At 42.1% G+C, this 23,662-nt stretch overlaps 5 protein-coding genes across 6 annotated transcripts in view; 2 read left to right on the forward strand and 3 right to left on the reverse strand.

Annotated features, from left to right (window-relative positions):
• Positions 1 to 3,585, forward strand: part of dnajc16 (DnaJ heat shock protein family (Hsp40) member C16) — a 35,222-nt gene extending 31,637 nt beyond the window's left edge. The window contains exon 14 of the mRNA XM_062965904.1: positions 1,396 to 3,585. Within this exon, the coding sequence (XP_062821974.1) occupies positions 1,396 to 1,792 (397 nt within the window). The 3' untranslated portion in view covers positions 1,793 to 3,585. The remainder of the gene's footprint in view (positions 1 to 1,395) is intronic.
• On the reverse strand, positions 3,462 to 7,721 carry agmat (agmatinase). 2 transcript variants are annotated; one of them, XM_062965908.1, is made up of 6 exons: positions 7,213 to 7,565; positions 6,894 to 7,096; positions 5,906 to 6,150; positions 5,554 to 5,733; positions 4,832 to 4,916; positions 3,462 to 4,081 (listed from the first exon to the last, which is right to left on the reverse strand). In XM_062965908.1, the coding sequence occupies exons 1-6, from the start codon at positions 7,482 to 7,484 to the stop codon at positions 4,008 to 4,010; spliced, it is 1,059 nt and encodes a 352-aa protein (XP_062821978.1). In that variant the 5' UTR covers positions 7,485 to 7,565; the 3' UTR covers positions 3,462 to 4,007. The 2 variants fall into 2 exon arrangements, with proteins under 2 accessions (XP_062821978.1, XP_062821979.1); XM_062965909.1 differs by lacking the exon at positions 4,832 to 4,916 and having other exon boundaries at positions 7,213 to 7,721.
• A 910-nt stretch (positions 7,722 to 8,631) lies between these two features.
• pink1 (PTEN induced kinase 1) lies at positions 8,632 to 17,415 on the reverse strand. The gene is made up of 8 exons (XM_062965905.1): positions 17,034 to 17,415; positions 15,280 to 15,477; positions 14,505 to 14,608; positions 12,689 to 12,883; positions 12,423 to 12,592; positions 11,399 to 11,526; positions 10,731 to 10,970; positions 8,632 to 9,479 (listed from the first exon to the last, which is right to left on the reverse strand). Exons 1-8 carry the CDS (start codon positions 17,337 to 17,339, stop codon positions 9,222 to 9,224), a joined length of 1,599 nt encoding a protein of 532 aa, XP_062821975.1. The 5' UTR covers positions 17,340 to 17,415; the 3' UTR covers positions 8,632 to 9,221.
• A 25-nt stretch (positions 17,416 to 17,440) lies between these two features.
• The window catches only part of ubxn10 (UBX domain protein 10), a 34,573-nt gene continuing 28,351 nt past the window's right edge, over positions 17,441 to 23,662 (forward strand). Inside the window, exon 1 of the mRNA XM_062965915.1 lies at positions 17,441 to 17,652. Within this exon, the coding sequence (XP_062821985.1) occupies positions 17,641 to 17,652 (12 nt within the window). The 5' untranslated portion in view covers positions 17,441 to 17,640. The remainder of the gene's footprint in view (positions 17,653 to 23,662) is intronic.
• cda (cytidine deaminase) lies at positions 18,364 to 22,098 on the reverse strand. Its single transcript, XM_062965918.1, has 4 exons — positions 21,933 to 22,098; positions 21,580 to 21,691; positions 20,082 to 20,139; positions 18,364 to 18,779 (listed from the first exon to the last, which is right to left on the reverse strand). Exons 1-4 carry the CDS (start codon positions 22,087 to 22,089, stop codon positions 18,651 to 18,653), a joined length of 456 nt encoding a protein of 151 aa, XP_062821988.1. The 5' UTR covers positions 22,090 to 22,098; the 3' UTR covers positions 18,364 to 18,650.

Here is a 23,662-nt window from a genome sequence, read left to right on the forward strand (position 1 = left end):
ATAGAGTTGGAAGGGATGCCAAAGGCCTCCCAGTCCAACCCCCTTGCTATTAAATTATTATCCATTATTATCATTTATTATTATTATTATTATTATTATTATTATTACTATTCTCATAATGTTGGAAGGTATCTCAAAGGCCATTCAATATTATTATTATTATTATTATTATTATTACTATTCTCATAGTGTTGGAAGGGATCCCAAAGGCCATTCAATATTATTATTATTATTATTATTATTACTATTATTATATTAATAGAATGGAAGGGATGCCAAAGGCCACCCAGTCCAACCCCCTTGCTATTAAATTATTATCAATTATTATCATTTATTATTATTATTATTATTATTATTATTATTATTATTATTACTATTCTCATAGTGTTGGAAGGGATCCCAAAGGCCATTCAATATTATTATTATTATTATTATTATTATTATTATTATTATTATTATATTAATAGAATGGAAGGGATGCCAAAGACCACCCAGTCCAACCCCCTTGCTATTAAATTATTATCCATTATTATCATTTATTATTATTATTACTAATCTCATAGTGTTGGAAGGGATCCCAAAGGCCATCCATTATTATTACTATTATTATTATTATTATTATTATTATTACGATAATAGAGTTGGAAGGGGCTCCAAAGGCCATCCAATCCAACAATAATATAAGAATTATTATTGTTATTGTTATTGTTATTATTATTATTATTATTATTATTATTATTATTAGAAACACAAGATGAGTCCACAGCAGACACTCTGCTGGCTGTTGTATTATTATTGTTATTATTTTTATTGTTGTTATCTTGCTGTTTTTCAAATAATAATAATAATAATAATAATAATAATAATAATAATACAACAGCCAGCAGAGTGTCTGTTGTGGACTCATCTTGCTGTTTTTCAAATAATAATAATAATACAACAGCCAGCAGAGTGTCTGCTGTGGACTCATCTTGCTGTGTTTCAAATAATAATAATAATAATAATAATAATAATAATAATAATAATAATAATAATGAGTTCACAGCAGACACTGCTGGCTGTTGTATTATTGTTATTATTGTTATTGTTATTATTATTATTATTATTACCTTATCTCCTACTTGATAGATGCAACTTTCTTTCGGGTTGCTAGGTCAGCAACGAGCAGGGGCTATTTTTTATTTTTAATTGACGGGTGCTCACCCCGCCACGGGCTGGCCTCGAACTCATGACCTCATGGTCAGAGTGATTTATTGCAGCAGGCTGCTCACCAGCCTGTGCCACAGCCCGGCCCCAATATAATAATAGTCCAACCTGAGAGCTTCTCAGAACCTCCAGAGGAGGGGTGACGGATCCCCGGATGCTAACCTTGCCCGCTTTCCCTCTTCCCGGCAGGAGCAGCACCCTGCACTTCTCCTTCCTGAACCTGGACAAGCACCGGGAGTGGCTGGAGACGGTGCTGGAGTTCGCCCAGGACGCGGCCCCCATCCCCAACCAGTACGACAAGCACTTCCTGGAGCGGGACTACGCCGGCCACGTCCTGGCCCTCAACGGACACAAGAAGTACTTCTGCCTCTTCAAGCCCTGCCGCGGGGGGGAGGAGACCGGCCCCGAGGCCCGGCCCAGCGAGGACGAGCAGCCCCCCGACCGGGGCAAGGCCTCCTCCGCATCCTCCAGCCCACAGGCCCGGCTGGCCAAGCGGAAACTCAACCGGCTCGCCTTGTGGATGGAGCGGCTCTTGGAGGGCTCCTTGCAGAGGTTCTACCTCCCTTCCTGGCCGGCGCTAGACTGACAAATCGATCGGACCACTCTATCGTCGGACTTACGAACAAAGGAATATTCGCTCTCGTTGCATCCCAGTTTTTGTCCTGTCAAAAAAGGGGAGGCAACTTTTGAGATTGTGCTATCGTCGGACTTACGAATGAAAGGATATTCGCTCTTGTCATGTCCGGATTTTCGGCCTGTCGAAAAATCGGAGGCAGGTTTTGAGACCACGCTATCGTCGGACTTACGAACAAAGGAATATTCGTTCTCGCTACATCCCATTTTTTGTCCTGTCGAAAAACGGGCGGTAGCATTTTAGACCACACTATCGTCGGACTTACGAATGAAAGAATATTCGCTCTTGTCGTGTCCGGATTTTTGTCCTGTCAAAAAAGCGGAGGCTGCTTTTTAGACCGCGCGATCGTCGGACTTACGAATGAAAGGATATTCGTTCTCGCTACATCCCAATTTTTGTCCTGTCGAAAAACCTCACTATCGTCGGACTTACGAATGAAAGAATATTCGTTCTCGCTACATCCTATTTTTTGTCCTGTCGAAAAATGGGTGGTAGCTTTTTAGACCACGCTATTGTCAGACCGACGAGCAAAGGGATATTCGCTCTCGTCACATCCTGCCATCTTCGTGTTGTTGTTTTTCTCGGGTGTTTTTCTAACCCTCGTTGCTTCTACCGCGCAATATTTTTGGGTGGATTTTCGTTCCGTCCTCCTTTCTTCTGTTTTTCTCGGGAGTTTGGGTGTCTCTTTCCTCGCATGAAAAACCAACCCATTTCTCGATGTAATAGACGTAGCGAAGGACCTCCTTCGGTGGATTTACGAGGCCGAAATCCCTCCCGCGAATGCAATAAATCCACGTTTTTTGCAGGAAGCCCGAGCCAACGAAACTCTCCCATCGACGAGCTAGTGAAATGTGTGCCGTCCTCTTGTTTTCCTTCTATTTTGGAGCCATACAAAGCTGCTACGAGCCAATTGAAAGAAGAATAAAAGCTTTTTAAAATTATCCTTAACCATTATGGATCTTTTGGACAGCAATGAGCCGAAAGGCATGATTTTCCTCTCGACGATTTTTTTTCCCCGTCTGAATGTAAGCCTTTTATTTTTTATTATTTTTATTTTTGGAAGATGTCGGTTTGTTTAGAAAACTGCGAGGCTGCCTTATTGCTATCTGCCCTGCCATTCCCTATAATCAATATAATATTTTTCCAGTGGCATCCCAGAGGGCCACTTCACCCCCACATACATACATATATTGACTTTTATATGTGTAGATAATAAGATATATATATATATATATATATCTAATCTATACATCCTAATCTTTCATAGGGTTGTCAAGGCAGAACCACTGGGAGTTGTAGTCCCGCTGAGTAATAATAGTAAGGATTGCGAGCTCAGAGTGAACACTATACAATAGATAATGCGTTTAGATTTATCATTGAAGGATATGCAAAGATGTTGAAATGTTTGATTGACAGCGTATACATTTTGGCATTTCGATCGAACCCATCCGGAACATTTCTCACCCAAACCGGAACCAAGTAAAGAATGGGATCTCGGTACGTATGTGTATCTGTATATGCCGTTCGGTTCTCGCAACGTCCTTCTGATCCTTTGGTCAGTTTAGAAAGAGCGCCGGATATTTTGCACTTTTTGATACTCTTGTTGGGATGGAATAAATAATTTATTGGACAAGATTCTTTATTTTGCATTTGTAAACAAGTACTGATTCTAGTATTTTTTTTGTTTCGCTTCGAAGGCGTGCGGATCGGCAAAAATAGGAAAATAAACTTGTGTCAACGCGCGACCCAACTGTGTGGTTTGTGAGAAAGAAAGAAAGAAAGAAAGAAAGAAAGAAAGAAAGAAAGAAAGAAAATATATTATCCTGTATTTTTCTTAGGGGGGAAATCTTGTTTTTTTGTAGCCGGAGCGAGTTGTAAGAGAGGTGAGTCTTTGGTCAGCTTCTTGGCGATACTTCTGTGTCCTAGTTCGGCATAATTTTCAGCATCGAAACTATGAGAATCAGGGTTCGAATCCCTGCTCGGCTTTGGGTAAGTCACCCTCTCTCCGTCTCGGAGGGAAGCAAGCCTTTTCTGAGTAAACTTCACCAAGGAAATCCCACAATAGCTTTGCCGTTGGTTGGGAACGACTCAAACGAGGACACACAGCAAAGGATCGAGCCCGAATCCATGGATTTTTCACCGAATCACTTCCGCCTAGGATAGACATTTACGCCGACTTCACTTGTGGGAGAGAGCAGAGCATTTCGAAGAGCAGGTTGGCTCCCAGAAGGGCTGTGTTACCTGTTGAAGAAAAGATAGGAAACCATATTGTCAGCGTATATAAAGAAATACGAAGATAGGAAACCATAAAGAAATACGAAGATAGGAAACCATATCGTCAGCGTATATAAAGAAATACGAAGATAGGAAACCATAAAGAAATACGAAGATAGGGAACCATATCATCAGAGTATATAAAGAAATACGAAAATAGGAAACCATATCGTCAGCGTATATAAAGAAATACGAAGATAGGAAACCATAAAGAAATACGAAGATAGGGAACCATATCATCAGAGTATATAAAGAAATACAAAGATAGGAAACCATATCGTCAGCATATATAAAGAAATACGAAGATAGGAAACCATAAAGAAATACGAAGATAGGAAACCATATCGTCAGCGTATATAAAGAAATACGAAGATAGGGAACCATATCGTCAGCGTATATAAGGAAATACGGGCACTATCTTTATCGGGAATCTCACCAAGAGCTTATGTCATGGCCGTGGCATAACTTCCCGAGCCTTTACATATCCCCAAGATGATAAAAATAATTATAGAAGAGTGTGATAAGGTGAATTTTCGGGAATTTTTTGAAACTTGGGTCCCGGTCGTCTAGACTGGGATGTGGAGCTCGTAACGACGTCGGACTCAGAAAAGTGGGAAGTGCCGAAATCGTACCTCGAAATCATTGCAACGACAGCAAAAGGAGGATTCGGGGATACTGAAGTTCACAGAGGTGACAGATATATATCTATTTGCTCACCCGAAGCGTCATAGACGGGGGCCACTTCGACCAGGTCCCCTCCCACGATGTTGAGTCCTCGGCAGCCGCGCAAGATCTCCAGGGCCTTTGTGAAAGCGAGAGAAGGCACAAACTACTCCAGAAGCCTGCTTATATTTCTGGGCTTCTTCCCGGGCTTCCCGTGCCTGCTTCCCAAGTTTCCTGGGCCTGCTTCCCAGGACTCCTTCCCAGGCTTCCCGGGCCTTCTTCCCAGGCTTCCGGGGCCTCCTTCCCGGGCTTCCTGGGCCTTCTTCCCAGGCTTCCCGGGCCTCCTTCCCGGGCTTCCTGGGCCTCCTTCCCAGGCTTCCCGGGCCTTCTTCCCAGGTTTCCTGGGCCTTCTTCCCAGGCTTCCTGGGCCTCCTTCCCAGGACTCCTTCCCAGGCTTCCCGGGCCTCCTTCCCGGGCTTCCTGGGCCTGCTTCTCAGGACTCCTTCCCAGGCTTCCCGGGTCTTCTTCCAAGGCTTCCCGGGCCTCCTTCCCATGTTTCCTGGGCCTCCTTCCCAGGACTGCTTCCTGGGCCTCCTTCCCAGGCTTCCCGGACCTCCTTCCTGGGCTTCCTGGGCCTTCCCTGACCCAGCCATAGACTCAGAAGGGCCCCTCCAAAGGTCATCCAGTCTGACCCATCTCAAGGAGGGCACAGTATTTCTGGGTCTCCGGAGTCGTTGTCACCCGTAAACCTTGGCGAGCGTTTTGCGGCTCCTTACCTGCGCCGGGGTGAGTCCCGCGATCTCGGGGGTCCCCGTTCCCGGGGCATAAGCCGGGTCGATGCCGTCGATGTCGAAGCTGATGTAGAGGGGCTTGCGACCCATCTGTTCCTGCACCTCCGTCATCAGCGGGGCCAGAGACTTCCCCCAGCAGTCCTCCGCGAGCACCACCCGGAAGCCCTGCCAAGAAGGAAAGGATACATGATATTTACAATACTACTATTAGATCTAAAGGACGCTTTGCTTCTTCTCCGGGCCGTATAGTCCGGAAACCAGACAATAACACCCCAGCGATTCCGTCCGCTCGACTATACAGAAGTGGAATCACGGGATGGCAAAACTCGTGTGTCACCTGCTCCCGGCAGAACTTGTAGGGGTCGGGCGAGTAGGAGGAGCCCCGGATGCCGATCTGCACGACCCGCCGGCAGTCCAGGAGACCCTCGTCGACGCAGCGCCGGAAGGGGGTCCCGTGGTAGAGCTTCTCTCCGAGGGCCTGGTCCCCGGTGTCAGTGTGGGCATCCACGTGCACCAAACCCACGGGGCCGTACTTTTCCGCCACCGCCTGCAGGATGGGGTAGGTGATCGTGTGGTCTCCTCCTGCAGGAAAACAAGGAGGTCAAAACAGGCAGCAAAAGGGGGTCCCGGACCTTCTTTCTGGGATTCCCAAGCCTTTTTTCCAGGTTTCCTGGGATTCCCTGGCCTTCTTTCCAGGCTTCCTTGGCCGTTTTTCCGGGTTTCCTGGGATTACTGGGCCTTCTTTTCGGGTTTCCCAGGCCGCTTTTCTGGGATTCTTGGGATTCCCTGGCCTTCTTTCCAGGATTCCCTGGCCTTCTTTCCGGGCTTCCTGGGTCTTCTTTCCGGGTTTCCTGGGATTCCTGGGCCTTCTTTCCAGGATTCCCTGGGATTCCTGGGTCTTCTTTCCGGGCTTCCCAGGCCTCCCAGGCCTTCTTTCTGGGATTCCCAAGATTCCCTGGCCTTCTTTCCGGGATTCCTGGGCCTTCTTTCCAGGTTTCCTGGGATTTCTGGGCCTTCTTTCCGGGTTTCCTGGGATTCCTGGGCCTTCTTTCCGGTCTTTCAGGGATTCCCGGGACTTTTTTCATGGCTTCCCAGGCTTCCTGGGTCTTCTGTTGGGCTTTCTGGGCCTTCTTTCTGGGCTTCCCATGCCTTCCCCGGCCCAGCCGTAGAGTCGCCCCCCCCCAAAGGTCTGACCTGTATCAAGGAGGGCACAATCCAGACCCTCCTGACAGATGGCCATCCGACTTTTATTTACCAGGAGATCCCATTGGGCACCATGTCCCAGACTAGATGTTCCAAAACCAGATGAAGGCCCTATACGTTACCCAGCGCCAGAGGCACGCAGCCCCCGGCCACGACCCTCCGGAAGGCCTCCCGGATCCGCCTGCAGCTGTCCGCCAGGTTGTACAAGTTGACGTTGACGTCCCCAATGTCGGCGACACGGAGGGAATGGTACGGATCCGCCCCGGTGCTTGGGTTGAACCGCCGCAACATCCCCGATTCGGCCCGTATTTCACGGGGCCCGAACCTGGAAAGGGATCAAGCTATTATTATTGGGACCCCCAAAGGACATCCAGTCTAACCCAACCCCTCCCTGCCACCCCACCCGATCCCTCCCGACAGATGACTGTCCTCCTTGCGCACCTGGCTCCGGGTCGGTTGGAGGTTCCGGTGTCCAGCGGGACCCCGACGAAGGCAGCGTCCAGCCCGTCGGCTGAGCTCTGGACGGGGAGCTTGAGCATGGAGCAGACCCCCACCGGACGGGCCTGGGTCTCCGCACTGGGGGGCACGTTGAAGCCGCTCCCCGAGGCTGAGCGCCGGAGGGTTTCAGAGGAGCCGGACCCGGTCCTGAGCCCGGTCAGGAGCCGCCGGAGGGTCCGGGGCCCCGGAGGAAGCAAAGCCTGCATCCTCCCCATGCGTTCGGACCCGACGGGGCTGCTCGTTGGCAGCTTGACAAAGCAAACCAAAGGCTCAAAGGTTGTCGCGGAAAACACTGCGGAGGAGGCGTCACTGCCGTGAGTTTAGCAAGTCATTAGATATATATATATAGATAGTTAATTATAATATAATATATATATGGCGGCATCGCTACAATGAGTTTAGTAAGATTATATATGTGTGTGTGTGTATGCATATATATATATTTATTTATAAAATAATATAATAATTATATATATGGTGGCGTCACTACAATGAGTTTAGTAAGATTATATATGTGTGTGTATGTATGTGTATGTGTGTGTGTATATATATGTATATATAAAATAATATAATAATTATAATATATATATGGTGGCGTCACTACCATGAGTTTAATAAGTCTTTATATATGTGTGTGTATGTGTGTATATATGTATAATAATTATATATATGGTGGCATCACTACAATGAGTTAATAAGTCATTATACATATGTGTGTATGCATATATATATAAAATATAATAATTATAATATATATGGCGGCGTCACTACAATGAGTTTACTAAGTCATATATATGTGTGTGTGTATATATATATAATATATATATATATGGTGGCGTCACTACAATGAGTTTAGTAAGTCATTATATATATGTGTGTGTGTGTGTGTGTGTATATATATATATATATAATATAATAATTCTAATATAATATCTATATGGCAGCGCCACTACAATGAATTTAATAAGTCATATATATATGTGTGTGTGTGTATATAATTATAATATAATATGTATATGGCGGCGTCACTACAATAATAGGAGTTCAGTAAGTTATATATATATATATATATATATATATATATATATATATATGGCGGCATCACTACAATGAGTTTAATAAGTAATTGTGTGTGTGTATATATATATATATATTTCATTGAAAGGCATCTAGGGGTCTTCATAGACCGTGAACGTGAGCCAAGAGTGTCATGCAGCAGCGCAAAAGGCCAATACCAATCTAATTTGCATTCATAAGAATATATAGTGTCAAAGGTGGGAAGTTGCAATCCCACTTGGTTCTGCTTTTCACCTGGAATAAGACTTTCTGTGCTTTAGAAAGAAAAACAAAACATTCCCAGTGTTTAATGGAACACAAACTCTTTATTGCCTTTAATCATTAACACTCCCAATCAGAAAAAAATAAAACTCTCACCAAAAGTTGGCCGACAACATTCACCGCAGGCTAAAGATTAACAACCCAAGTCAACTCTTTCAATATTATATATCTACGTAAGCCTTTGTTGATTCTTTCAGAGGCATAACATTATGCAGGATCGCTTTGGATCAGATTGGTTTTCAAGTCAAGTCAAGCGAAACCAGGTTAAGATTCTCACGCGTGGTCGGCTTCTTTACCGGAAAAGAAGAAAAAAATTAAAACCCTAAATAAAGAAAATAAATAGGGGAAATACACAGAGAAAGTAGGGGAAATTTATGGGGGGAAATAATAATTTTAAAAAGGGAAATATAGTAAATATTTCTATTTCTATTAGAACATAGTAGTAAATAAAGTGCTTCTGTAATGATGGATATGACCATCATTGTTGGCTAGGAACTATTATGTTTCCGGACCTCCCTCCGCCCTCTTTGCACCTCCAAAAACCACAACTTATTTCAGTCTTGCAAAAAGAAGAGGCTGAGATTGTGTGAATGAAGCCCAAGGGTTTGTTTTTTTTACTGGGTTCCCCCCGTCCAGGCCCGGAGCAGGGTGGCCGCTTGGCAGAGCTCGTCGCAGTCCAGTTGGGAGAGGAAGCAGGCCTGCAGGCGGGACTCCACCACGGCCGTTCTCCCGGACAGCAACGTGGTGGCCGAGAGGCGGAGCAGCCAGCCCACCAGCGCCCCCAGGACTAGGCCCTCGCCTTCGTCCACTAGCAGGTCCCGGCCCCACAGGCTCAAGTGCAGGACGTTGGCCGCCAGCCGGGCCCCCAGCCTCTGCAGAGAGAGGGAAATTAATAATAATAATGATAATCATCAAGTGCCTGGATGCCATTCGGATTTGTAAAAACGTTGGCACCTTCATTGAAAACATGATAATAATAATGACGATGATAATAATATAAAATAATAACATAAATAATGAGGATGACAATATAATAAATAATGTAAGAATGACGACAATCTCTATATAAAAAAGGGTAATGAAATTTCAGCCTAGGACAAAACAACAAAACTACACATCCCAGAAACACTAAACTTGGCAGCACAACCTCTCATCCATGCCTCTACGTTCATACAACAAAAAGAAAAATAAAGTCCTTATTAGAGGGAGAGGAATAATTGTTTTTATCCAATTGCTGCCAGTTAGAAGGCTAAGCTCTGTCAGGGGAAACCTTTACCCTTTACCTTAACTACCACCAATACTTCAATACTTTATTTCCCATACCACCATACTTCGCCACAGTAACGCGTGGCCGGGCACAGCTAGTAATATAATATAATGATGACTAGCTGTGCCCGGCCACGCATTGCTGTGGCAAAGTGGTGGTGGTATTGGTTAAAAGTTGGTGTGAAATTTTTATTTGACATTATTTGTATTTTTTAATTAATTTTATTGTAACTTATCTTTTTTATTTATTATATTTTATTATTTTGTTTTATTATTTTTAGTTAATTTGTTGTAGTATTTTATTGTATTAATTTTTTAGTGTTTTTTAAATATTTTTATTGTATTATTTGTATTTATTTTATTTTTTATTCTTTTATTAACACTGGGCTCAGTGGGTTGCTAGGAGACCAAGTGGGCGGAGCTTATCCTTCTAAGTGGCAGCAATTGGATAAAAACAATTATTTCTCTCCCTCTAATTAGGACTTTATTTTTCTTTGCTTTTTGATGTATCAACCTAGAGGCGTGGATGATGGGTTGTGTTGTCAAATTTCAAGGTTGGGGGGCTTGTAGTTTTGTTGTTTTGTGGGTCGCCGTGATGCCATCACTCTTTTATATATATAGATGATAATGTAAATAATGATGAGGACGATGATAATATAATAAATAATATAATAATGATGACAATGATAATATAATAAATAATATAATAATGTAGATGATAATGATAATACAATAAATAATATATAATAATTATAACAACAACAATCTCCTGAAAGGGACTCGGGGTGGCTTGCAAGGCAGCAAAAATGCAAACGAAACAAGGAAAGAAGGTAGGAAGGGGAGAGTGTCCTGCTGACCTTGTGGGGGTCCCTGCGCAGGAGCCCGGCCACCAACTTCTTGACTTCGTGGGGGGCTTCTTCCGGGAAGGGGGGCAGCTCCTCGTCCCGGTAGCTCCTGCTCTCCAGGGCCGGCCCCCCGTCTCGGCCGTAGAAAGGGTTCCCGGCCCCATAGATCTGGTAGGCAATGGCCCCCACCGCCCAGGAGTCCGCCTTGGCGTAGTCAATCACCACGCCCGGGCCGGGGCTGGCCGTCGCCACCTGGGAAGGACAGAAGATAGAGAGATATCTATATATATAAAAGAGTGATGGCATCACGGCAGCGGACAAAACAACAAAAGTAAACACCCCACAACCTTGAAAATTGACAGCACAACCCCTCATCCATGCCTCTAGGTTGATACAACAAAAAGAAAAGAAAAATAAAGTCCTAATTAGAGGGAGAGGAATAATTGTTTTTATCCAATTGCTGCCAGTTAGAAGGCTAAGCGCCACTCACTTGGTCTCCTAGCAAGCCACTCAGCCCGGGGGACCCTTTACCTTAACTACCACCAATTCCTCAATACTTTATTTCCCATACCACCATACTTCGCCACAGCAACGCGTGGCCGGGCACAGCTAGTATATATATAATTATCATAGCTATGGCTGGATGGCCATCTGTCGGGAAGGCTCGGGTTGTGTCTCACCTCCGGGGCCATGAGGCAGCTGTTCCCCCCGCGGTCCACGTACCAGCTGGTGAAGGGCAGCTTCAGGCCAAGCCTTTTGTCGGCCAGGCAGCAGCCGAAATCGGTGATCACCAGGCCCGGGAGACCGGCTGCAAAAAGGGAGAGAGGAAACAAAGCGAGGACGGAAATGATAATAAAATTATAAATAATAAAAATAAAATATTATCATGAAGATGATGATAATATAATAAAAGATAATAATATAGAATAATGATATGATAATAATAATATAAATAATATATAATAATGATATGATAATAATAATATAAATAATATAATGATAATTTAATAATGTAATAATGATGATAATAAAATACAGTAGAGTCTCACTTATCCAAGATAAACGGGCCGGCAGAACGTTGGATAAGCGAATATGTTGGATAATAAGGAGAGATCAAGAAAAAGCCTATTGAACATCAATATAGGTTATGACTTTACAAATTAAGCACCAAAAGATCATGTTATACAACAAATTTCAATGGATAAGTGAGACTCTACTGTAATATAATAATAATAATATAATAGTAATATAATGATGATAATAATAATATAATAAATAATAATATAATAATGATAATGTAATAATTATAATATAATAACAATGATTATTATTATATTATAATAATATAACAATAATGATAATTTAACATCATAATAATAATATAAATACTAATGTAATAACCATAATGATAATATAATAAATAATAATTTAATGATAATGTAATAAATATGATGATGATTATATTAATATAATAATATAATAATGATAATTTAATATAATGATGATAATAATATAATAAATACTATTATAATAATAATGATAATATAATAATCTAATGATGATAATAATATATTAAATACCAATATTATAATAATGATAATATAATAAATAATAATATTATAATGATGATGATGATAATATAAGAAATAATATACTGATAATGATAATATAATAATAGTCATAATGATGACAAGGGTCTTCTACCGGGGTCGATCTCGACGAGGACGTTGTCGGCCTTGAGGTCCCGGTGGGCGATGCCGTGGCGGCGGAGGTGGTCCACGCCCTCCAGGAGCTGCAGGAGCATCAGGGCCGCCGTGCGCGGGGGGACCGGGTGGGGGTCCCGGCGCAGGAACTGGCGCAGCGTGAAGGGGTAGCTGCCGCGGGGGAGAAACAAGCATCCCTGTTAGCACGGTGACCCTAAGACAAAACAATATGTGCATTGATGTGTATGTGTATAGATGCGTACATACTTCTTCATGACGAGGAAGAGGGTGCGGCTGTGTCCCAGGCCGGAGGGGCTCAGGGTTGGCGGAAGGACGTCCGGGTACTCCGACGTGGCGCCCGGCAGCAGTGGCACCGCCGAGGTGAAGGCACGCACCACGCGCACCACGTTGGGGTGTGGGCTCAGGCGCCCACGCTGCTGCTTCCCAAAAATTGTCAGGCTCCTGCGGGACGGAAGCAACGCCATCACTGCCAAGCATGCATTTAATCTGAAAGCCTACTGACCATTGTCCCTTGTTTGTAGCCATAGGACTTTTATAGGGACTCTTACAGCCATACAGTTCTTAGAGCCATAGGGCTGCTATATTATTATTATTATTATTTTATTATATTTATTATATTATATTTATTTTATTATATTATTATTATATCATTGTTATTAAGGCTCTTATAGCCACAGGGTTCTTATACCCATGCAGCTCTTATAGGGACTAACAGCCATTGGGTTCTTATAGCCATAGCAATTATATATATATATATATATATATATATATATATATATATATACAGTAGAGTCTCACTTATCCAACATAAACGGGCCAGCAGAAGGTTGGATAAGCGAATATGTTGGATAATAAGGAGAGATTAAGGAAAAGCCTATTAAACATCAAATTAGGTTATGATTTTACAAATTAAGCACCAAAACATCATGTTATACAACAAGTTTGACAGAAAAAGTAGTTCAGTACGCAGTAATGCTATGTAGTAATTACTGTATTTACGAATTTAGCACGAAAATATCATGATATATTGAAAACATTGACTACAAAAATGCGTTGGATAATCCAGAACGTTGGATAAGCGAGTATTGGATAAGTGAGACTCTACTGTATATACACACACACACACACACACACACACACACACACACACTAGCTGTGCCCGGCCACGCGTTGCTGTGGCAAAGTGGTGGTGGTATTGGTTAAAAATTGTTGTGTAATTTTTATTTGACGTTATTTGTATTTTTTAAATTAATTTTATTGTAAGTTATCTTTTTATTTATTATATTTTATTATTTTATTGTATTATTTTTAGTTATTTTCTGTTATTATAGTATTTTATTGTATTAATCTTTTTAGTGTTTTTAATTATTTTTTAGTGTTTTTTATTATTTTTTATTGGGTTGCTAGGAGACCAAGTTGGAGGAGCTTAGCCTTCTAACTGGCAGCAATTGGATAAAAGAAATTATTCCTCTCCCTCTAATTAGGACTTTATTTTTCTTTTCTTTTTGTTGTATCAACCTAGAAGCATGGATGATGGGTTGTGTCGTCAAATTTCGAGGTTGGGGGGCCTGTAGTTTTGTTGTTTTGTGGGTCGCCGTGATGCCATCACTCATATATATATCTCTGACAACATTGATAATAATATGATATGGTTTGCACCTTTTACCTTTGTCAACTCGATATAGACACAGGGTCTCTTCCCATCCCAATTTGCACTTCCAGAATTTGCAGCACTTTATCAGTCACCTTGTGTTTACAATATTTATATGGTGCACCTTACCCAGTCTACTTTTACAATCTCTCAGTTTTAATCCATGTTTTTATTAGTTCTTGTTTTTTATTGGTTAATGTTTAAATTTTTTTATTATTATTATTGTGCAAGTTGTTGTCTATTGCTGTGTTTTATACTGCTACTGTTTTTATTCGGGCTTGGCCCCATGTAAGCCGCCCTGAGTCCCCTCCGGGGAGATAGAGGCGGGGTATAAAAATAAAGTTATTATTATTATTATTATTATTATTATGATATAGCCATAGGTCTACTATAGGGCTCTTGTAGCCATACCTGTGACAGGTGACGGTGCCGAATTCTCCGGCGATGGCTCCTCCGGCAGTTGGGACCAGCTCCTGAGACATGGAGCGGAGGATGCCCTCACTTGAAGACCCGGCCTGGAAATATATATATATTATTTACATATATATATCTATATATATAAAAGAGTGATGGCATCAGGGCAGTGGACAAAACAACAAAACTACAGGCCCCCCAACCTCGAAATTTGACAACACAACCCATCATCCAAGCCTCAAGGTTGATACAACAAAAAGAAAAGAAAAATAAAGTCCTAATTAGAGGGAGAGCAATAATTTTTTTTATCCAATTGCTGCCAGTTACAAGGCTAAGCTCCGCCCACTTGGTCTCCTAGCAACCCACTCAGCCCAGTGTTAATAAAATAATGATAAAAAAATAAATACAAATAATACAATAAAAAATTATGAAAAACACTAAAATAATTAATACAATAAAATACTATAACAAAATGACTAAAAATAATACAACAAAATAATAAAATATAATAAATAAAAAAGATAAGTGACAGTAAAATTAATTTTAAAAAATACAAATAACGTCAAATAAAAATTCCACAACAAGTTTTAACCGATACCACCACCACTTTGCCACAGCAACGCGTGGCCGGGCACAGCTAGTATATATATATATATATATATATATATATACACACACACACACACACACACACACACACACACAGAGTATATATACAGTGTGTGTGTTCTCAATTAATATGTGTGTGTGTGTATGTATGTATATATCTCACCGAGAGGTTCCACATCATCTTGATGGCCAAAGGGAAGCTGGGGGTCCCCGTATCCGCGAGTGGGGCGGCTTCGTAGACGGCGGCGCTGCATCCCTTCCCAATGGGCCTCCCAATGGCGTAGTCCTCCAACCTGAAGCCATGCTGGCGGGGCAAGGCCAACGCCTCTCCAGGGGGCTGGATCCTCCGGGCAAAGATGTCCTGAGAAAAGACACACAAGTGAGTTTTTCTGGCTGTGTCCCTGCAGCATCCTCTCCTGACGTTTCTCCCACGCCTACGGCAGGCCTCCTCAGAGGTTGTGAGGTCTGCCTGGGGTCTTGCCTAGTTGCCACTGGCGAGCTTGGCTCGCACAGAATGGCCTCGCAGCTGCAAAGCCTGGCTGCTTCCTGCCTGGATGTAGCTTAATATTATTATTATTATTATTATTATTATTATTATTATTATTATATAATAATATAATAATAATTCTTGTCTTGCATTGTTGCCACTGGCGAGCTTGGCTCGCACAGAATGGCCTCGCAGCTGCAAAGCCTGGCTGCTTCCTGCCTGGATGTAGCTTAATATTATTATTATTATTATTATATAATATAATAATAATTCTTGTCTTGCATTGTTGCCACTGGCGAGCTTGGCTCGCACAGAATGGCCTCGCAGCTGCAAAGCCTGGCTGCTTCCTGCCTGGATGTAGCTTAATATTATTATTATTATTATTATTATTATATAATATAATAATAATTCTTGTCTTGCATTGTTGCCACTGGCGAGCTTGGCTCGCACAGAATGGCCTCGCAGCTGCAAAGCCTGGCTGCTTCCTGCCTGGATGTAGCTTAATATTATTATTATTATTATATAATAATAATAATATAATAATAATTCTTGTCTTTCATTGTTGCCATTGGCGAGCTTGGTTCGCATTGAATGGCCTCGCAGCTGCAAAGCCTGGGTGTAGGTTAATAATAATATAATAAGAATAATATAATTATATTATTATTATTATTATTATTATTATTATTATTATTATTATTATTATTATGGCCTCGCAGCTGCAAAGCCTGGCTGCTTCCTGCCTGGGTGTAGCTTAATAATAATATTATTATTATTATTATTATTATTATTATTATATAATATAATAATAATTCTTTTCTTGCATTGTTGCCATTGGCGAGCTTGGTTCGCATTGAATGGCCTCGCAGCTGCAAAGCCTGGGTGTAGGTTAATAATAATATAATAAGAATATTATTATTATTATTATTATTATTATTATTATTATTATTATGGCCTCGCAGCTGCAAAGCCTGGCTGCTTCCTGCCTGGGTGTAGATTAATATAATAATAATATAATATAATAATATAAACAGATTAAGAAAACACAACTACGGTATGCATTCAAGTTCATGAGGCATAATATTGAGACATATATCTTGCTATTGGCCAGCTTGATTGGCACTAAATAGCCTCGCAGCTCCAAAGCCTGGCTGCTTCCTGCCTGGGGAGGGGGAATCAATCCTTTGTTGGGAAGTGTTAGCTGGCCCTCATGGGAGAAAGGACTCTTGTCTGTTGGGAGGCAAGCATCAATATTGCCATTGGCCAGCTTGATTAGCACTGAATGGCCTTGCAGCTTCAAAGCCTGGCTGCATCCTCTCTTCCTTGTCATTGTATTCTATGGCAATTGGGCCTAGTTCAAAAAGCCTTCCCGTCTCCATGGCAACGGGGCCTAGTCCGGCACCCCGCGCCTGGCTCGATTAGTAGCCGCCCACCTGGATGTCCTGGCAGGCCTCGTCCGCTCTCCTCTGCTCCGCCAGCGCCGGCTCAAACAGCGCGAGCCCGAGGCTGAGGGCCAAGCCGAGGCGGCGAGGCCCCGCCGGGACCCTATAGTGGAAGAACCGCGGGCCTCCGTTGAGGCCTAGCCGAGCCGCGGCCTCGCGTAGGAAGCCCCCCGGGCGGAGGAAGACGGCAGCAGGGGGCTGAGGCGGGAATTGAGGCCGCGGCGCTCCCCCGACCCAGCGCCACAGCAAGGCCCGGCCCAAGCGGGCCCCGCGGCCTAGCGCCTGCCGGAGCGCCATCGCAGCCCCGAGCTGGAGTAGTTGTTGTGGCCGGGGTTGTGACGCCCTCCGAGGCGGGGCCGAGAGGAGGCGGCTTCCCACGCCGCGCATGCGCAGAGGGCGCTTGGGTTTCCCTCATGGATGCCGGCGTTCTGAGGCAGGAGAGGGAACGCGGAGCCCATCCGCGGCCATCCTCTCCGTCCGTCGAGGAAGGCACCACACAAGCCTTCCCGGCAGATGCCCATCGGATCCCTGCTCCAAGATTCCCCAGAATGGAAGCTCCGCCGTGTAAAGAAAGGCACCACACGAGCCCTCCCGACAGATGCCCATCCAGGTTCTGATAATAATATTGATGATGATAATGATGCTATCCTAGAGTGCGAGTCCTGCTAATAATAATAATAATATCCGAGTCAGAGTCCTACTAATAATAATAATAATAATATCCTAGAGTCTGTGTTCTGCTATTTAATAATAATAATAATAATAATAATATCCTAGTCAGAGTCCTTCTAATAATAATAATATCCTAGAGTCTGTGTTCTACTATTTAATAATAATAATAATATCCTAGAGTCCGTGTTCTGCTATTTAATAATAATAATAATATCCTAGAGTCCGAGTCCTGCTAATAATAATAATAATAATATCCCAGTCAGAGTCCTGCTAATAATAATAATAATATCCCAGTCCGAGTTCTGCTAATAATAATAATAATATCCTAGAGGCCAAGTCCCGCTAATAATAATAATAATAATATCCTAGAGTCTGTGTTCTGCTATTTAATAATAATAATAATAATATCCTAGAGGCCGAGTCCCGATAATAATAATAATAATATCCTAGAGTCTGTGTTCTGCTATTTAATAATAATAATATCCTAGAGTCCGAGTACTGCTAATAATAATAATAATAATTTCCTAGATTTGGAAGGGACCCCCCAAGGCCATCCAGTCCAACCCCATTTGGTTATAAAGAAAGGCACCATCCAAACCCTCCCGACAGATGACCATCCAGCCTCTGCTTAATCACGACAATGCTACGATTTTGAGACTCCGGCATTTATTCATTTCCGTATTGAAAGTTTATTGTTGAAAGGGAACCCCCAAGGTCATCCAGTCCATCCCCGAAGAAAGACACCATCCAAACCTTCCAGACAGATGGCCATCTGGCCTTTTCCACAAGATTTCCAGAGACAGGAAGGAGATTTAATTCCCATTGAAAAGTCATAGGATCGTATAGGCGGAAGGGAACCCCAAAGGCCATCTAGTCCAACCCTTTTTGCCATATATATGTATGTGTATGTATATATGCAAATATATGCAAATTTATTCAGTTTCCTCCCAGTTTTTGGAGGTGTTCGGGTCCGAAGGAAAGGGGCAAGAGTTCGTCCAAGGTCTTGTGGACGTAGGTCTGGTCATCTCCGGCCTTGGTCAGGTAGATGTCCCAGTCCTTGCCAAACTAAGGAGGAAAGGGAAAGATAGCATGCATGATGATATATAATAATAATAATAATAATAATAATAGTACCTGGACTTACTTTGCATTTCAATCGAGAGATAAAGTGGGATATAATAATGATAATAATAATAATATGATTACGATGATGATAGTAATATTTTACTGTAATAATGATAATAGTAGTAGTCCTCTTTCTGGAATTTCCATCTCAGTTGAGAGATAAAATGGGATATAATATAATATAATGATGATGATGATGATGATGATGATGATTATATATTACTGTAGTAGTAATAATAATAATAATAATAGTCCCTGGAATTACTTTGCATCTCATTCAAGAGATATAGTGCGATATAATAATAATAATAATAATAATAATAAGATGATGATGATGATGATGATGATGATATATTACTGTAATAATAATAATAATCCTCTTCCTGGAATTATTCTCAATCAGGAGATAAAGTGGGATATTATATGATGATGATGATGATGATGATGATGATGATGATGATGATGATGATGATGATGATGATGATGTTGATAGTAATATATTACTGTAGTAATAACAATAACAGTCCTCTTTCTGGAATTACTTTGCTTTTCAATTGAAATATAAAGTGGGATATTATATGATGATGACGATGATGATGATGATGATGACGATGATGATGATGATAGTAATATATTACTGTAGTAATAATAATAATCCTCTTTCTGGAATTACTTTGCTTTTCAATTGAAATATAAAGTGGGATATAATATAATATGATAATGATATATTACTGTAATAATTATAATAATCCTCTGATGATGTTAATAATAGTATATTATTGTATTATTATTAATAATAATAATAATAATAATAATAATAATAGTCCTTTCTGGAATTGCGTCCCAATCGAGAGATAAAGTAAAATATAATAATAATAATAATAATAATAAGGTGATGATGATGATGTTGATTATGATGATGATATATTACTGTAATAATAGCTTTTCTTGAATTATTTTGCATCTCAATCAAGACATAAAGTGAGATATAATACTATAATATATGTTTATGGCATCGCAATGAAATGTGTTTGTCCAGTGGTTGAGCACCCGCACACTGGCCGTGGTCTTGCGCAAGGCACGGCCAATCATTGATCCGAAATAGCCGGCAGTTAAACTGTAATCACTTGGTCAATGTGAAAGGAGGACAGCCGTGGACAGTGGGGCAACCTTTGAGCCCGAGGTTAAGAGAGGTCAGGCTCAGTTGTGGGGAGAAAGATACATATTAATATAGTTAGTTACCTCTCTGAGCACTTGCCGGCACGCTCCGCAGGGCACGGCGTAGTAGTCCTGGCTCTTGCTGCGGAAGCAGAAGGATAATCAATCAATAACTGATATATAGTTGGATCCGTAACTCTATGAATCAATAACAGATATATAGTCAGATCTATAAGTCAATATGAATCAATAACCGATATATCGTTGGATCTATAAGTCGATATGAATCAATAACTGATATATGGTCAGATCTATAAGTCAATATGAATCAATAACCGATATATCGTTGGATCTATAAGTCGATATGAATCAATAACCGATATATCGTTGGATCTATAAGTCGATATGAATCAATAACTGATATATGGTCGGATCTATAAGTCGATATGAATCAATAACTGATATATGGTTGGATCTATAAGTCGATATGAATCAATAACTGATATATAGTTGGATCTATAAGTCAATATGAATCAATAACTGATATATGGTCAGATCTATAAGTCGATATGAATCAATAACTGATATATGGTTGGATCTATAAGTCGATATGAATCAATAACTGATATATGGTCGGATCTATAAGTCGATATGAATCAATAACTGATATATGGTTGGATCTATAAGTCGATATGAATCAATAACTGATATATGGTTGGATCTATAAGTCGATATGAATCAATAACTGATATATAGTTGGATCTATAAGTCAATATGAATCAATAACTGATATATAGTTGGATCTATAAGTCAATATGAATCAATAACTGATATATAGTTGGATCTATAAGTTGATATGAATCAATAACTGATATATGGTTGGATCTATAAGTCGATATGAATCAATAACTGATATATGGTTGGATCTATAAGTTGATATGAATCAATAACTGATATATGGTTGGATCTATAAGTCGATATGAATCAATAATTGATATATAGTTGGATCTATAAGTCGATATGAATCAATAACTGATATATAGGTAGATCTGTAATTCTAGGTTATGAATAATTGCTATATAGTATAGATTTATACCTCTAGGTCATAAATCAATAACTGTTGTATAATATGGATCTGTAACTAGGTTATGGATTAATAAATAATATGTAGATCTTTAACTGCTATATAATAGTTACTCGATATGAATCAATAACTGATACGTTGTCGGCTCCGTAACTCAATATGAATTAATATATATATGAATTAATATATAATGGGATCTGTAATTAAACCTAGAGGTATAAATCTATACTATATAGCAATTATGAATAATTGCTATATAGTATAGATTTATACCTCTAGGTCATAAATCGATAACTGTTGTATAGTATGGATCTGTAACTTTAGCTTATGGATCAATAATTGATATACAGATATGAATCTGTAACTGCTATATAATATTGATCCGTAATTCTATATATAATGCTGATCCGCCTCTCTAGGTTATGGATTAATGACTGCTATAGGGTGCGGACCCATAAGTCTGGGTTCTGAATACAGAGAGAGGCTCGTCGTACCCACCAGCTAATGGCGATGGCGAGAAACCGGGTGTGCCCTTCGGAAACCGCCTTCTGGATTGCCGTGCGTTCGGCGCACACTCCCAGCGGGTAGCAGGCGTTTTCCACGTTGCATCCTAAATAATAATAATAATAATAATAATAATAATAATAAGGGACATTCTAGTGACAATAGTCCTCAGACTTTTGGATCCCGACTTCCATCATAATTGGACTCTTAACGGCAAAGGCAACTTGTCCCCCTACCACGGCATTGATTCCGTCTGAGTCACGGCACCATATTTTTGCATTTTGAGTCCACCGCATGGTGAGACCATGTGAGTAAACAAGAACCCATTTAATTTGTGTCTTACTCACCGGTGTAGATCTTCCCGTCGGAGGTCAGGAGGGCTGCCCCGACGGGGTACTGGCTGTACGGGCAATAGGCAAAGGCTTTGGCTTCCCGCGATTTGGACAGAAGCAGCTCGACGAGGCCGGATTCGGCCCGGTCCGGACGTGGCCCGCCGCTGGCCATGGCGCTCGAGATGGACACCACAAAGGAGAGCTATGTGTGCCAATGCTCCGTTTGTTGTAATACGGTCGAGGAAGCTGTAATACGCTCGCGTTTCAACTCCGGACGGCTCCGCAGTGCCACGGGAAAGAGCACAATACAATGCTGGTGCTTTCGATGGGACAGCTACGTGGCAATGCTATTCCCACGTCTCCGGTTTCGTTTGTTCCAATCTGAATGTGGAAACTATGCCGGTTTCGACGCTGGGTGGCTCAGCGGTGCCACGGCGAAGGACTCAACACAAAGAAGGAAGCTTGTGTGATGATACTTTCGACGGGAGAGCTACGTGCCAGCGCTACGCCATCATTTCGACTCTGGACGGCTCAGTGGTACCACGATCAAAGGATGCACAATGTGCCAACGCTACACCCGCGTTTCGTTTCCGTACGACTCCGCGGTGCCACAGCGAAGGACTCAACACGAAGAAGTAAGTTTGTGTGATGATACTTTCGACGGGAGAGCTACGTGCCAGCGCTACGCCTGTGTTTCAACACCCGACGGCGAAGGACTCAACACGAAGTCTTGATGACCGGAGAGCCAGCGCTATGCCCACGTTTCGACACCGGACGGCTCTGCGGTGCCACGGCAGAGGACTCAACTCGAAGACGGAAGCTTGTGTGATGATACTTTCGATGGGAGAGCTACGTACCAGCGCTGCACCCACTTTTCGACACTGGACGGCTCCGTGGTGCCACGGCGAAGGACTCAGCACGAAGTCCTGACAACCGGAGAGCTACGTGCCAGTACTAGGTCCGTGTTTCGACACTGGACGGCTCCGCGGTGCCACAGCAAAGGACTCATCGCAAAGAAGGAAGCTTGTGTGCCGACACTTTCGACGGGAGAGTGACGTGCCAGCACTACGGCTGCATCTCCAGCTCCGCTTGTCGCAATCTGTCCAGGAAAGTGGTTGCGACACTGGACGGCTCAGCGATGCCAGGGCACCGTGACGCAGGACATCTCCACAGTGACCTCCTTGCCCTTTCTGACCCTTTTGCTGTGTCTCAAGGCCAGCGTCCCCGCTTGACCCTCCGGCTCCGTTGGCCTGTGTGTTCTGCCACCTGCGAGAGAGGAACCGGCCGCCAGAACCGGCCCCGTCCTGATAGGTTTTGGGCCCGAGCGCAACGGCGGCGCCCGCAAGCAGCACTCCCCAATCTTTGGAATCTGGGAACTTTTTTGTTGTTGCGCAGCTGAGCCTTTTCAAAGGCCTTTTCACATCCAAACCCTGGCACCGAAAAGAGGAGAGGCGTGGACGGAGAAGCCGAGCGAGGAGAAAAGAATGAGTGGGAGGAAGCAGAGCAGGCCAGATCTCCATAAGGCTGGACACTTGCGGAGTTGGCAGCGCTATTATTATTATTATTATTATTATTATTATTATTATTATTAACCAAAAGACAGAGTATGACACAACCCAAATCTCCATAAGGCTGGATGCTTGTGTGGTTTGCAGTGCCATTATTATTATTATTATTATTATTATTATTATTATTATTATTATTATTATTATTATTATTATTATTATGACACAGCAAACAAGATA

This window comes from Anolis carolinensis, unplaced genomic scaffold, assembly GCF_035594765.1.
Source record: "Anolis carolinensis isolate JA03-04 unplaced genomic scaffold, rAnoCar3.1.pri scaffold_15, whole genome shotgun sequence".
NCBI classification, from domain to species: domain Eukaryota; kingdom Metazoa; phylum Chordata; class Lepidosauria; order Squamata; family Dactyloidae; genus Anolis; species Anolis carolinensis.